Source organism: Nestor notabilis, unplaced genomic scaffold, assembly GCF_000696875.1.
Source record: "Nestor notabilis isolate BGI_N333 unplaced genomic scaffold, ASM69687v1 scaffold2242, whole genome shotgun sequence".
Classification (NCBI taxonomy): Eukaryota; Metazoa; Chordata; class Aves; order Psittaciformes; family Psittacidae; genus Nestor; species Nestor notabilis.
In genome coordinates this window covers 9,648-26,142 of record NW_009919459.1, presented here as the reverse complement: position 1 = coordinate 26,142, position 16,495 = coordinate 9,648, and the positions used below count along the sequence as shown (strand labels likewise).

Here is a 16,495-nt window from a genome sequence, read left to right as displayed (position 1 = left end):
AAGCCTTGCACCTCACTGCAGTACTTTGCAGTGCTTTGAGATTGCTATGGAAAGATGAGCAGTGCAGGTTTGCTGAATCTCAACTCTATGTTAGGTCTGGTCTCCACGGCAGAGCCATGCCCAGCTCCCAGACCTGCCCTGGTAGGTCTGAGTGGTTGTGAGCAGCATCTCCACACTCTGGGACACACAGGCTGGAGGAGGGATGCGTGTCCTCCTGCATGGAGCTATGGGGAGCTGGAGTAACTCAGTGATTTCAGGGGACTGGCGAGAAAGGACAAGAATGTGGTGAGGAGGATGGATGTTTAATGTTGCAAAGGTTTCTGGAGGTTTGCTCTATAATTCTCATTATGTAAAATGCCAGACTTCAGAGCTCACTCTACAAGAATAAAAGGGGTGGGAGGATGACTGAGTCTGACTGATTAGGAATTAGTTTTTAGTTGTGTACCCATGAAAAAACAATCTAACCCCTACAGAAACTCATTTTGAAATGAGTAACCTCAACATTATTTGTCATTGTCTAACAAGGATGTTGCAGTGTTGCTGGGACTTCCCTTCTCCCTCAGCCCTCCTCACCAGAATACAATATTCTAATACAATTGATGGGGCATTTGGACTCTGATAGCATTTGCTTCTACCTGTTTTCCTGTGAAAACCCTCCTGTCGCCTCACAGAGCTACATGAAGGTACGTAAGCTTTATACCCCACTCACTCCCTCCCACAAGGAGGATGGGAACTGGGCAGTTCCTCCAGTTCCTCAGCAGAGGGGTTGAGGTGATCCGGCTCTGCACAAACCAGCTCAGGCAATGGGCTCTCACAGCGGTTTCATCTGCTTGCTGGGCTGAAAGCTGTGAGCTCAGCTACTGCAGCAGATGCTCTCTGGAAGCGCTCTGCAGCAAAACCTCTTTAAATAGCAATAGTAGAACTGTTGGGGTAATTTATACACCTGAACCAGCAAAGGGGCTTTGCTTGGGTTTTCCACACCTCAAAGCTCTTAAAGCCTGTGCCTTCTGCTTGTGCCTCACGGTGTGGAGAACACCCAGCACAGAGAGGCCACTTCTGCCAACAACAGGGAAGTTCATGTTTGGTTCTGCTGTCGGTGGCCTTTAGCTTGGAGAGAAACCTCCACTAACCAGCTTGATTTGTAGCATTTTCACAGCAAAATAGAAGATGCCTGGAATTATTTGCTGGTCACCAAGCAAACGTTTTGCTGCTGAAATGTTCCAGAGGCCATATACAAAGTCTTGATTGACAGAAGGGCTGAGAACTTAAAAACTTCCACTTGCCCTCCCCTCCCCATAGGCCCAGGGCTGGGATGGAAGATGGAGATGGAGGTGACGGAGATGGAGCCTCCTCCTGCAGAAGCCGCCGAGGTCACCCAGGGCTGAAGGGTGGGGAGAAGCTCATTTGTTATGCAAATGTCTGCTTGAGCCTGGCGTAGACAGTGGAAAGCTCTTGAATTATTTTAAGCAGAGGACAAAAGTTCTTTCCCTCCCCCTATCATCTTGGATCCTAGTAAAAACAAAACAAACCAGAAACCTCTCTGTGAACCATCTGACAATGATCAGCGCTCAGCTTTCCTGGCAGGAGCGGGGCAGCCGGGCGTACGCAGGCGCGTGGAAATAGAACAATGAAGAAGAAAGCTGCACTGGCAGCAGCCAGGCTTTACTTTGTCTCGATGACAGCACAAAATAATCATCCTGCAGCCTTATCTCTGTGAGTGCGCTGGGGCCAGGCGAGCTGCAGCAGGCTGAGGGGCTGGCCTTGGGTGACAAGCAGCGATGCTTTCCTGATGCCTACCTCGGCTGAGGGTGGCTGCAGCTCTTCAGGCAAGGAAGGGAGCAAGGGGGGGCTGTGCTGGTTGCACAAAGTACTTGCAGGTCAAGGTCTGGCCCATTCAGAGAAGCCGCCCGTGCGTGGTGGCGAGCTTCCTGCACCGGTCGGTGCCTGGGCTTTGCATGAGCAGATGTGCGTTCAGGGGCTGCTAAGAAAACCCTGCCGATATTTACATAGCAGCCAGGGGACAAAGCAGAGCCTCTGCTGTGCAGGCTGTGGGATGGTGCTGCTGCACACCATGCTGTTCCGTGTGCTCCTGGCTGTGTGAGGGAGCAATGATGCCCGTACTCTGCCCACCAGGAACTGCAGCAAAACCTGGTTTCCAGGCAGACCGCACCTCTCCAGAGGGGTTTTCCCCTGAGCCAAGTTCTCCCACAGCCTCAGCATCCCTGTGTCCCACAGTGCAAAAGCCCAGGTGGGCAGCTGAGCTCCGCTGTGCAAAGGGCTGGTTTAGGAGACAAATCAGCTTTTAAAAAGGGGCTTCAGACGGGCCATTGCGTACATCGCTGTGTGCCATGACGCTAGCATGACCCAGCATGATGGGGAACATGTCATGCAGGGTCCCTTCTGATGATTCCTACATGGGGCTTTTCTGCAGCTCCATCCCAAACAACATCAGAGCATGAGCTGCCCAGAGACACGTGGGTCCCCAGGGCTTTGCTGGTGTCGCTGAGGGAGGTGAACAAGGCCAGGGAGGCTGGGGACAGCCCTTGACAAACCTAAACACACCCCAAATGCCCCAGCCAGGCAGAGTTAAGTTCAAGATGGTGTGGGCTCTGCTGGCTCCTCAGCTCAGTGCCAGCTTGCATACCAGGATCCCGTTGGCACATGTGGCATCCCTGCAAGGTCACAGCTCGCCTTGTCCCTGGCTCGGCTCTATCCAGAGGCATGTGGTGTTACATGGGCACCAGGCACAGGGGCAGGGGATGAGCTGCTGTGCTGGCAGGTTCCCAGTGATATGCCATGGCCCTGCCTTGCTGCCACCCATCTCACAGGACCCCATGAGGTGTGGGTGAGGAAGGAGCACATGGCTCCCCAACCAAAGCCCCCACCATCATCTGCACAATGGGGTGGGAGTAAAAATGCTCATTCCAGGGCCATGAGTGAGCTCAGCTGCTTTTATTCATATAGTGAATGAAAGAATTAGTATTGTGAATAAAAGAACAAGTGTGGTGAGCCACTACTGCCCGTCCTCAGAGCCAAACTGTGACCACTAAGACCACTAAGACTGAAGGTGACACTGAGCCAGAAAGGTTGTGCAATGGAGATGTGCAATGGTAACTGCAGGGCAGAGCAAATGGCATGATTTCCCTTGGCACGGCTACGTATAGCAGCAGGACATCCCCAGTAATCCCAGCGTGTCTCCCCAGGGCTTACCTGCTACCAGTCAGGTGTGAGTTGTGATAGCAGCTCGGGTTTGCGCTTATGGCAGTGTGTGGAGCATGTTTTTCTCTCCTTAGTGCACTGCCTGCGCTGCGAATTCTCTGCTGCGATTCCTCACTGCTTAACAGCAGTTGCTCTCATGGGCATTTTTGAAATTGTTAGGAAGATCTGTGTGGGCATTACAGTGTTTGTTTTCTCGGATGGCTATTTTAATCTTGTTTTCCATTTAAAAAAAAAAAAAGATCCGGATAGATATGAATTGAAACTGTGCCTTTAAGTATAGCATGGTAATAGTGGCACAAAGCTCAGTGCAAAATTAGGGAGAGGTGGGGTATGTGAAAGGCTAAAGCTTGTTATGACACTTGCTTGGCAGCATTGTCAAAGAGCCTAGGGACCAGGGCCAGGGCACTGCACTAGCAATGGTGCCAGAGGGGTTAAAGAAGAAGGTGCATGCTGCAAGGAGGGAGCTGGAGCTGGCCTCCTCAGGAGAGGATGCTGGCAAGAGGTCCCCAGCGGTCTCTGTGGCACCCAGCCTCAGAAAGGCGCCTCAGAAAGGCACCTCTGTCCTCAGCAAGGCACACCACAGCCCAGCCTGCAGCATCCCTGGGCATCAGGGGCTGGTGAAGGCATTGAGGGCGATGTTTCACCCTCTCAGAAAGGCGAGTTGGAGGGGAGCTGTGCGGGGAGCTGTGCAGGGAGCTGTGCCCTCCCCCGGCTCCCGGCCTGGCGCTGGGGCTCTCTGCCTTTGTTCTTATGCTGGGGACTTGGCCAAGCAGTGTTTGGCTGGAGTCAAAGGAGAGATGGGAGGGCATGGTGCTCCCTGCAGTGAGCTGAGGACAGGGATGGGGGCCCTAAGCAGGGCCCTGCAGGAGCGGGGGGATACCCTGAAAGCAGAGGCAGAGTATTGCTCAGCAGTGCTGGTGGTGTCATGTCATGCTTGGTGCTGTGCTGCCCAGAAAGCATGATGCTTGGGGACAGGAGCAGCTCTGCCTGTGTCCTGCTTTGCTTCTAGGAAACCAGCGTTCCCGCAGGGATGTTTGCGCCCAAAGCTAGGGCAGGAGGACGGGGACAGCAGTGTGTGGGAAGCACAGTGGCACAGACCCTGGCAAATGTCAAGGTGCACTATCTTAAGAATTTTATCTTCTTGTCCTCTTGACAAAAACGTGCTTTGGAGCAGCGTTTATCATGTGCAGTTTGGCACATGAGGGCTAGTGAAGGGTGATGCAGCTTATCCTCTGCGCTGGGGGCAGGTGATGCAGAGCCAGCGGGGCAGCAGCGGTGGGTGCTGTCGTATGTGCTGTGGGAGATGGGCATGAACAGGCATGGGCCTGACCCAGCCAGCGGCTCTCAGAGGGGGCAGATAAAAACCAGGTACCTGAGCCAAAATCCCAGCCCAGGTCTGAATCAGGGGCACGCCAGGCTTTGCTGTACTCTCGGCTTCCCAGCATCACCCAGTCCATTGGGCAGCCAAGGACAGACTTTGGCTGGGACCTTCCCTACCTCCAGTTTCTAAATGTAGGATCTTAAATAGGAGGATTTATCAGATGAAAGATGCTGCCTGCTGTAACCACCTTTCTAGTGCAGAGGCAAGATGAACATGCCAGGGTTCCTGCCCTATGGCTGCTGCCGCCACCACCACCAGCTTCTCTGGCTCCCTGGAGAGGATGAGGGGGTGCTGGGCTGGCAGGGACACTGCATAAAAATCCCCCTGATCTCAGAGCAACTCTGAGGCACTCAAACCAGCAGCACCACCCCCCGCTGCTCTAAGCTGGGGTTGGTGTGAGTTATCACCCTTGGCCTCTTGGCTGCTGGAGCTGGAGATTAGGGAGCTGCTCCTTATCGGCCGCTGGCCCCGCACCCGGCCCCGCACCCGTGGGGCTCCTCTTTCAGTCTTACTCACTGGAGAAATGAGTAAGCCTGTTGTAACCGTCATGCTGCGATGCTCTTGGGCAGCAGGCTCAGACTGCGCCTGGTTGTGCTGGGGTTGGATGTTTTCTTGTAAGCATGTTGGCACACAAACCTGCAGCAACCAGGATGCGCTGCAGACACCCGCGGGAGTTCAGTGCAGGAGTTCAGTGCCCTGCGTTACAGAGCTCACCGTGTCTGCTGAGGATGGGAGGAGGAACCACTGCGTGTGTGTATGTTAACGTGTGTGTATGTTAAAGTGTGTGTATGTTAACGTGTGTGTATGTTAACGTGTGTGCAAGAAGGGGAGAGGGGAAAGCCAGGTCTTCACTGTGCCAACAATCTGGCAGTGCCTCAGTCACACAGAGACTCCCACATCTGCCCGTAAACCCACTGCCTGTGCACAGAATGCTTGGCCCAGTCTCTGAACCTGGACCCAACTCCTGTGTGTCCGTTTGTCCTTCCATCCATCCATCCATCCATCCATCCACCAAACCATCCATCCAAGCAGGACTCAGCACCCTTCCAGCACTGTGCTGGGATGCTCTGCACAGTGACCATTTCTGCACTTTAGATGGCAGCTACAAGAAAAGATTCATGCACTCTTCAGCTTTACCAGGCACATGACATGCACAGTGCCAGTGGTATAAACATTTGGATTCAATCTTTTGTTTGTTCTGCGGGCTCTCTTGGGCTGGGTGGCTGCAGCGTGGAGCTGGGGCTGCTCCCATGGGGAGAGGGACCAGAGCAGCCTTTACCCAAATTGATGGGATTATTCTGTATTTTTCCATTCAAGCCCATGCAGAGGTGCTGGCAGGGCTGGAGCTTTTGTCCAGATTGCAGTTGCCCAAAACTGCTGTATTCTGGACTGAGCAGGATGAGGTTGATTGAAGAGACTATACAGAAATGCAGAAAGACAGACAGACAGACACCCACAGGCAAAGTGCCCAAACTTGTATGGCAGCAGTGGGCAAGAGGTTAGGGAATGTCACTGGGTGCTGCTCAGCCGGAGCCATGGACATCCCTGGACTGTGAGTGCCCAGCCATGGTTCTCATTAGTGTGTGATCTTTTCAGCCTGCTGAAACATGGCACAGTGCAGGGCACAGTTTTGACCCAGTCTTGTTCATGCTCATCCCATCAATGCCTGGGCACAGCTCAAAGGCTGGGTTCTGCCCAACCTTATCCAGCCTCCCAGCAAACGGTCCACGTTCATGCCAGTGATGGCTGCACCTCACTGGGACAGAGATGGTGTTTCCAGCCCTAAGGAAATCAGGAAAACAGTCCCATATTTAGCAGGCTGGGACAACAGTAAGTGATGGGGCTCCTGCAAAGCCTTGGTCAGCCCTTAGGGTGCTGTAGGGTGGACTCAGCAAACAGAGCCTGGAAAGGGAAAACACTGCAGCACACAGTGAGCAGGAGCGAGGTGAGGGAGCCCACCACAGTTCTACTGGCGTGAAATGTCTGAGCACCTGTAAAGTGGTCCTACCTACTGTTAAGTTTGGTTATATTGCTGTTATGTTCCTCATTTTAAGTTATTTTCTAATCTGTGATTCATCTGGCATCTTCAGCAGCCAGGATTTATGAAATAAAAGTTAAAATATCAGTTGAAATAAGGCATTCATGTGTATTCTTTCACACACAACCCCCCCCATACGAATATGCACAGCTGTTGATAGAAAACATGTGTTATTTCATTCCTACATGTTTCCAATCAGATTTATATATAATAGAATTATATAAATATAAACACTTTGTACATATAAAATTCACTGGAAACAGGAAACCAGATTAGTTTGCCTTGCTAAAATGGCATGAAATAAAGAGTAGCATGTACTGTTGAAAATCAGGTAGGATGTGGGATTTGGATGGTTTTTCTTCCCCTGAGGGCTCATTCTACTGTGTTTATGTCCAAAACCTGCTAATTTTAAAGCCAGCTCACAGAAAACTAATAGTAGAATATATTTCTTTCTTTTCACTTTCATTTTGCAAAGCTCAAGCTTTGCTTTATGTGCAAGCAAGTCAGCAGCTCATGTAAACACAACCAGCTGATACTACTGGAGAAAGCAAATGGCTTTTGGTATCTGCTGACCCCCTGGTGTTTATCTAGAGGTAGGGATTAAGCAGGAGCCACTCAAGTGTGCTTAGTCTGATTTTAAAAGATCTTTTGAGTGTTAAACATGGAATAAGATGCTTAGTGCTATTTCCAAACCAAGACATGTTCCCGGGTGATTTAGAAAAGGCCACTGTCTCCAGCTTTACATGGGTAAATGCTTTTCAAAGTCAGCTCCTGGGATGTGGAGGCTCATCGATTCAATAGGACTTAATGACCAGGTTGCATGAGCTGCTTCCCAAAGCGGGAGCTAAGCTCCTCTTTCAAGCCAGCCCTTTAGATTATTTCACCTTATGCTCCTTTATCTCATTTCTGCTTAAAGATAGGTATGGCGGCTCTGAAAGGATTTATGAAATAAAGTATATCAGTTGAAATAAGTATTCAAGTGCAGTTTTTAATACTGCTTATCTCTCCTCCCTGCTGCACTGCTCTATAGAAAAGTGTGTACACCTTGTGCTCATGGGCAGCACTGCTCCGAGATCCTCTGTGGGCAAACACCCATGCCATGAGGTTGGGCACAGCCTGTACCCACCACAGCCTGGTTCACCAGGGATGTGCTGTGCCAACAATCTCCATCTCTACCCTTCCCATCAACAACCTCTCCATCACCACCATCAGCCTCCCAAGCATGGGCACACAGCTAATAAATCTGAGCCTTTAATTGCCCTCCCACACAGCGTGGCCTTATCTGAGCCATCATCCCTCTCGCTGTGCCTCATCACACGTCTGTGTTTCCAGGTTTGCACTGCTGGTGTCAGCAAAAGGATAAACCCACAGGCTTTGGGTTTAGCTACAAATCCCCCCATAACACATTCCTGGTTGCATGGTCTCACATGTCTCATGAATAACACGGCAAGGTGGCTCTGCCTGAGGAGGATCTACCAACCCTCTGTTTTTATCTCATGCAAGATCCCACTTTTTTGTTATTTATTTGGCTGAAACTATGCAAAAACATGCATGTGTGTGTGTGAAACAAAAACATAAATCCTACTGCTAAAGACATCAATAAGGGCTAATGGGCCTGCTGGCCCAGGTGCTGGACCACTGATGCTGGAGAAGCTCCAATCACCACTTACAGCTGGTTGTTACTCAGGTCACAAGCTGACCTGTCTCTGCTACCCAAAGGAGATGTATTTATCCCCTCTTTCCCCTATAAGCTGAGGAAGTTTTCCGCAGCCCTCTGGCAGAGCGGGGCCAGCACAGCACAGGCACAGCGGTATCAGCACCCATGGGTCTATCAGGCTGAGCAGAAGCTTTTCCAGGAACTATCTAGTGCAACACATGACCGTGCGCCCAGGCGAAGGGCGATACGTGACAGGCATTCACTGGGCTCCTGGCTAGTCAGTTGACTTTGTTATTAAAGCTATTTTAGTGGTGGGTTTTAATCCCAGGCTTAAGGTTTTCTTTTTTTCCTTTTTTTTCTCTCTCTGGACAAGAGAATCTCTGCACTGGCAGGATTCAGAGAGGCACAAAGGAGGGAAAAACAAGTTTCAGCCAGAAAAGAAGAAAAAAAACCAAAGGTTGCTGTTAGCATTCTCTATATGCGAGGGGGCATAAACATTCTGCTGTGAACTTTATTTTAAAGGGTAAGTGCCAACAACAGTCCAGTTCCCATGTGAATAAATCCTGCACTCAGCCTTTCAGCCATAAAGTTCTGGCACTGGGGCTCATTACCCGCAGGAGTTGGGGTGCCACTGCAGAGCCCTTATGTGAGCCCTTAGGGCTCCCCACATGTCTCAGCCAGATACCGGGTGCAGAGACATGGGCTTGGTGCCCCCCTGCCCATTAACACGAGTGGCAGCAAAGCCCTCCCTCAGCTGTGCCTTTGTGCCAGGGGACATCCCGGGGCAATGTGCCTGTAAAGGGCAGGAATCTCACCCAAGCCATGGCCCATCCACGGTGGGCAGGTGAGGAGGAGGATCTGGCACCAGACATGAAGCTCTGCAGGCAGCATGGGGTATGGGGCTGTCTCTCAGCTCGCTGCTCTGGGTGGGAAGGGAGGTGATGCCAGGCTGTGGCTGTGCTTGTCCGGACCCCAGCACTGGTTATTTGTGGTGACGCTGCTCCATGGCAGCAAAGGGGCTGCACGTGCTCCAGCCCATGCAAAAACCTACCCTGACAGCTCCGGTGTGATGGTTTCCTATGAAAAATACTTGAATTTGTCATGCAAATGACTGGCATGTGGGCACAGCTGCTGGGACATGGCCTGGACTGGGTCAGCTGCCAGCATTGCCATGGGGATGTGCCCAGGACAAGGTCCCGTCCCCCACGGCTGCTCCCACCCTTGGAACCTGTGCCAAGCAGATGGTGCTGCCGAGGCTGCCCTGCCAAAATCACCCAGCTCTCACCACTCCTCCCTGCATCCCTGCGGCTGCACGTTGCCACACCAAAGCTCTTAAAATGGCATCGTGACTCCCCACCTCATGCCCACCCTGGGCTCCTGACTGCCTGGAGCAGAGCTGAGCTGCCTGAGGCAAGCTTGCTTCATGCCAGGACAACCTAAGGCACACAGTGCAGGTGTAAAAGGATGCTCTTACAGCAGCACTGCCAAGCAATGTGATGAGAATAGAAAAACAGAGCAACAAAAACCACTTTTAAGCAATTGCAAAGTGATTTAAGCACTTGTCCCGTGCTACCCTGACCAGGAACCACTGCCTCTCATCCACGCTCATCCACTGCGTTTAACTCTTGCCCTCATACACAGCAACCCATCAGGCTCTTCCCACTATCCCAGGTCAAGGAAGCACTCGGGCTCCTCTTCAGGGAACCACAAGCTTCCCTCGCCACCTGCCATCACAACTCCACTTCCACCCAGGAAGCTGCACAGCGGATGTCACTGTGCTGCCTGGCCGCAGTTTCACAGTTGGGTTTTGCAAACAGGAAGGCAACAGGTTGGGCTGTTGTTTTGATGTGGTTGTTTCTTGAAATGAGTCTGGAGCAAAACCAAGTGGGATCTGGGAATGGCATTCGGTGGCAGCAGCGGGCTGGGTGCCAGGCAAAGGAGGCATTGCTGCCTATGCCCTCGCTTCCTGGCTGGTTTGGCCACCCTTCAGGAAATCAGCTAAATGGAAAACCATCGCTCTTCTCACTTCAGAATGCACTGGACATACGGGTTTTTTCAGCAGCAAATTCATTTTCAGAGACCTTGGTCTTCCTGTTGACCGGGCCCTCGGTGAAAACAAAAGCTGTTCAGCAGTGCTGGACCCAGGCAGAAGCAGTGCCTGAGGATGGCTCCCAGCACCCCCATCCACCTCCAAAGTCCTTCCCTCTCTCCTCCCTCTCAGAAAGACTCATGACAAGGAGAAAGAGGAATTGCTGAATGATCTCCGATGGTGCAGTACTTCAAAGGGCTGTGCTCCCTGCCAGCACCGTGCTGGATGCGGCACTCAGCTCTTACTGCCTTGGCAACTCCACGGCCATATCCAGAAAGTAATTACTTAAAAAGGAAATAGATGCTACCCATATGGCTATAAAACCCCAGGCAGGATGAACAGAGCCCCACCAGGATCTGCATTCCCACACAGTATGAGGGAGGAAGGAGCTGTTTCCATTCATCGAGATGGGTTGTTTACTCTGAGGCCTACTGATAACGTTAGACCTGTCCACCGTATGCCTTTAAATTCACAGAGCAGCTGATCAGACACAGTGCTGAACTGCATTTGCTTTCACCCTACAGCACCCTGATCCCCAGGATGGCTTTAGGCATCATCACTTTCAACAGCAATAAACGCTGGTGCCAAAGATGCAGGCACTTCCTGGCACCAGCTCTGCTATAACCTTTAGAGAGATGAACTAGAAACCTGGTATGATCAAATAGGGTAATTTTATTTACTTTGAAAACTGATACTTTGTAATTGTCAAAATTTGAAAACAAGATTTCGGAATCAAGCTGGCTAGGGAAAGTCAAGTGCAGCCACCTCACCGATGCAAAGGAGCCAGCTTTGGCAGACCACTCACTTTTGGATGGATTCAATTTTGGAAAATAACCTTATTCTAAGCAAATAAGAAGGGAAGTGATATCCTGACGATGCTGGGATGAGACCTGATCTCAACTGTCCTTGTTCCCACTGGAGCTGCATCAGGAGGACAGCACTTTACAGCCTCTGCTCTACACATGCGCAGTGTGAGCAAGTGCCCCAGTGCTGGGTACGGGCACTGGGGACTGCAGGGCTCCAGTGCAATGCTCCAGGAGCTCAAAAACCCCCAAGTAACAGCACATGGGACATGCTGCAAGGGATGGTGGCACCCATGGAGCGCCAGGTCAGGATGCACGACAGGACACATGCTCCCATGCACCTTGGCATGCTCATGGGTGAAGGCCCAGCAGAGGCAAATGTGAAAGCACTCAGCACTCCCTAATGGACTCCAGCAAAGCAAACATGGTACCATACAGTATTGAGTAATTTTAAAAGTTAAAATAGTTTATTGCTGTTCTTTGTAGAAATGCACTTAACTTACACCATCTGTTCTCTTCCTTTTTTTGGCTGTTGGACTGGCGGCATAAAAAGGTTACGTTTACCCATTTGTTCAATGACCTAACACCTTTCTCTCTTTTGCTTCACTAATGATACACTCTCCTAAGTTTCACTGGCCAACAGCCCCAAAACTCTTTTACATAAATACTGTAAATGTCTCCATAGGTTGCAGCATTGTAAAAAGATCTACCAAAGTAGACAAAATGTTCGGTATTCTTGGTTGGTTTTTTGCATTTAAAAATATACCTAAATTTGAGATAATCTTAACAGAGTAACAATTACAATAAGAAAATAGTACAGTGCGTTGACTAAAGGAATATTCTGCTCTCCTTCAAGCCAATATTCCCTTTTGCATGTTGAAGTGATTCAGCAATTACTTAAGAACTTTTACCTACATACAATAATTTAGTAAAATGAGAATTAAACAAGGCAGATACTACTATTCTTCTGTCTGCAATTCACAGCTCATGCGAATAAAATCGCAATAAATATTAAAAAATAGTTTTTCTTTTTTTTTTTTCTTTTCTGTAAGGCATCTCTGAGTATTACAAAGTTTTTGTACAACCAAAAAATAAGATTGCTTTTTTCCATGTTCTCCGAGTACCTCTGTACCTCAACAGTAAATAGGAGGATTGTAGGTCTGATGAGGAAGGGCAGGCTGATGAGACAGGGGCGGAAAGAAGACCACGGGTGATAGAAGCAGATCACAATGTGTGCAAGAATCTGTAGTTTTCCTGTGGAACATTTCAGTCACTTTCAGAACATCTTCAAGACAGTATTTGTCCGGATTGGGGTGGAAAAAGAAAATACAAACAAAAAACCTAACCAGAAGTCCATTTTCATAAGCACAGTCAGACTGCAAAGGGTTTGGGTTTGCCCTTAACACTATAAATAGCTTAGGTATTGATATGCACCTACGGAAAAGGAATAAAGGGACGGGGTGCTCTTTTTTTTTCCTTTTTCTGTTTCGTTTCTTTCATTGGGTTTTTCTGTTGCTTTTGTTGTCCTAGTCGTATCCTTCCATTGTAAGAGATTGTCCAAGGCAGCAGGGCCCTTACTGCATGCGGTCGGGCTGCAGCTGCTGGGGCTGGTACTGCACGAAGGCGGTGGCGGGCGCCGCGGGGTTGCTGGCGGTGATGGGGGGCTGGACCGTGCCTGTGTATCCATATCCCACGAACCCCAGTGTATCCATATCCCACGAACCCAGCGGCGGGAGAGGCAGCGTAGGGATACTGATCGTAGGCAGCTGTGGTGTACTGGGAATAGGCTTGGCTGGCGGCGGTGTAGTCGATGTAGGGAGAAGTGATGGACTGCACGGGGGTAGGGATCACCACACTGGGCTGGATGATAGCTTGGGGGTAAACATAGTGAGGCGTGAGTCTGTGGAGGCAAAGGGAGAGAGTCAGCGAGGGGCTGGGCTCCCTCCAGCCTGCATGTTTTCCCCTTTTTCTCCCCCAAATTCATATACATCAGCCACAAACACAGTGCTGCCCCCTGAGTGAGGGGTGCTGCTTGGGGTGGAGGGAAGGAAAAGCAAAACACTTCTAGACCCAAGGGTGGATGTAGCGAAAGGTGAAACATGGACAACGACCTGGTCTCCATGTCTTGTTTCTCCCCCTATCCAGGCTGCCAGTCCCTAAAATAACCTCCCCGGATGGCCGCGACACAGCCCCTGCCCCACTGGCTCACCGAATCTCCCTGGTCCTTGCCTGCACTGGCAGCATCACTGCCTCCCATAGCCTCCAGGTCCACACCCCCCATCACGACCCAAACCCTGGTGGAGGCTCCTGAGGACCCACAGCCCATGGGGCACTTCCTGGCACCAGGGACACTCCTCCGCCCATCCCACACGGTAGCGTCCCACCAGGGATGAACACTGTCCCTGTACCATAGCCACGGGCCTTCCAGCTTGCCAGCTGTTATCAGCGCTACACATTTAAGCCTGTGTTTCCATAACACTGGATGTTTAGGGCAATGCTACAGGGTGTTTGTTGTAAAACATAAAAAATTAATTCTGGTTTTCTTCCCTTTGATAACACTTCTCAGTAGCAACTGTGCCAGCAGTCCCCAGTGCACCAGTGGTGCTCGTGGGCCCATGGGCTTATACATCCAGGCTCTACAGCCAGGCAGCCCCTGCCATTTCCTCTGCCTTTCAATGGAGGTCCTAAAGCATCGCTTTTCATCAACCAGTCTGCCCCTGCGCCAGGGTAGCTGAGAGGAATTCACCACCACCACCACAGTCAGACTGAAAGATCCGAGGGGTGGTTAATGCGGGATTGCCCATTAATTTGCTAAAAGCTGCTGAAGAGAAGGAAAGGGGAAAAAACCCTAAACAAACAAGGAGCAAAATGAAAAGGTTGTATTTTCCAAAGGGCCTCCAACAAGAGCAAAAACTGCATTAACCGGAAGGTTTATGTCCATCCACACAAACAGGCAACTGCACATCAACTGCAAAGTGCAAACGCTACCTGCCTGCACAGCCCCCAGCAGCACAGAGCTCCAGTGTGCGCAGGCCTGACATGGGGGTGCAGACTGTCACCAGCAAACAGCACGTGGCCACTGACACATCAGAGCCACGGGCATCAAGAAGTGCACTCTGTGGAAAGGTCCCTTTGGTGGCTACTTGCTAAACCATGTCAGGCAACAGCACGAACCAGAACCCATCCTCTGGAGAGCTCGTTCCAGCCCGCCCCCAAACCCAGCTCGTTTTGGCAAACAGAAAACCCCAAGGTGCCTCTGCAGAGAGCTGTGCAGATTCAAGCACTTTGGGGGTTTGTGTGTGGATGTGTGTGACAGCACATTTTCAAACACAACCACTGCTAAAAGCCTCCCACAAGCTCTTTGCGAGGCACAGGCCTGTATCCATGCCCACACTGCTCTTTAGAGCCAAGCTCTACTGCTCTGGAGAGGGTACCTTGCCCACTCATCCATCTCTAGGGTTGGAAACTCTCCCCATGCTGCCCAGCAGCAGGTCCCAGTGCTCTGGTGCTTATGGGGGCTCACGCCAGGGACTGGCCACCCTCATTTCACCCAAGTGTCCATCCTAGGTCTCAGCTACCACATACAACATACTGGGGTTCATGTGGGGCTGGTCCCTCCAGAATGGGGCTATTCTCATTTGCTTTGCAACCAGCACCAGATGCTTTAACCTGCTCTTCAGGGAGGAGAAAGGCTTCTCACAAGCAAGTGCTCATATGAACCAAGTTTATTTCCATTTCCCACTCATATATGCACTTTGGTTTTTCTTGAGGCAATTTGCATGATGAGAGAATGATTATTCCGTCCCCTGCACACAGCAACACCACCTCTGAACACCATGAAGTCAGGGTCCTCAGACATAACAAGGCCACCCCCAGCAGAGCAGCACCAAGGAGGATGCATGGGGGGAAGCAGCACCTCAGCCTGTGGCTGATTAAGTGCAAGACAATCTCCAGTGGCCAGAGCCATCCGTGGCATAGCACAGAGAGAGGGACCTTCAGTCCATAAATGCACCATACCCAATATCACCCTGTGATTGACAAGAATGAGATGAGGCAGCAAAGAGTCACTGAATCACTTTTGGTTTAGCTCTGATATAAGCTGAGGCCACCACAGCTGAGTAAGAGCTAGAGCTTATGCTCCAATTCAGACCAAGGGCACCTGAGGTTCCTCATGCTTGGTCACTGGGGGTTTGTTTCCTTTCACGTTGTTTTAAAGAATGCAGAGGTGCAGTACTGCTGTCTTGGCCTGCCAGGGGCTGGGAAAGGGCTCTGCAGAGGCACTCCCTGGAATGGGCCCATGCAACTGTTAGGAGCAAGATGTGTGGACCCTCTTGCTTTACCCCCTTGTAAATCAGCAGCTCAGACAACAGCCTGCATCCCAGATTGGTGATGGGATGCTCTGGCTGCCTGTCGCTTCTCTCTATATGTAGTGTCCCACTACTGGGTTCCTGCTACACCAGGGCTTGATAAAGTTAATATCACTCCACAAATACAAAGTCCTCGTGCTCAGGACTCGCTATAAAACACCCATCAGCAGGACTAGAGGAGGGGCCAGCACTCTTCCTGCACACTGGCTTTCTGCCTGCACCTGCAACGTAACCAGGAAGATGGTCGAAGAGCCTCTGAGCAATCCAGCCTGAGCATCATCCTGTTTGAGCAGCTCCTCAGGTCACCCCACAGTGTCCCCTGCTGCCACCCAACTGCTCTTCAGAGCCAGCCCACCCCACGCAGAGGACACAGGGTGACTGCACGCCCCCGACTCATCCCCGAGAGACTCCACACGCCAGCTTTGCTTTCACATGCACAGGTCCTCCATCGCAGCTCCCGTGGTGTGCACAAGAGCAAATCCATGATATCCTACACTACTATTTTTTCTCAGCACAGAAAAATTCCAGCTCTTCAATGTTACTTTGAATAAAAAGCACCATTAGCTAGGAATACAGTAAGTACTCCTGTAATGTATCCAGAAATACATCCCAGCCCAATACATACATGAGTGCACATCACACACCACGGTTTACTGCACTAGAAAAAAAAAAATCACACTAACTGCAGAATCCACCTCTATGTAAAAGGGAAGGTTCGGTGGGGTTTCAATAATTTAGCTAGAAGTTTCAATCAAGATATTATCCAGTTCAGACTTCTGAATTAGGTGGACAGATGGCAACTCATCGATCAAAACCAAGGTAAGGTCACTTTGACGACTTGCAGCCACAAACAAAACAAAACAAAACAGTGCAGTACAATGAAGTTCTCTGCAGGCTATGTGTAGCATCCAGACTTAAGAAAGTCTTTAAATATATTCCCC

At 50.6% G+C, this 16,495-nt stretch overlaps 1 protein-coding gene across 1 annotated transcript in view; it reads right to left on the bottom strand.

Annotated features, from left to right (window-relative positions):
• Positions 1-12,691: 12,691 nt before the first annotated feature.
• LOC104402355 (RNA-binding protein 38-like) overlaps positions 12,692-16,495 on the bottom strand; it is a 13,256-nt gene continuing 9,452 nt past the window's right edge. Inside the window, 2 exon segments of the mRNA XM_010010225.1 lie at positions 12,692-12,884; positions 12,886-13,087. Of these exon segments, the coding sequence (XP_010008527.1) occupies positions 12,762-12,884; positions 12,886-13,087 (325 nt within the window). The 3' untranslated portion in view covers positions 12,692-12,761.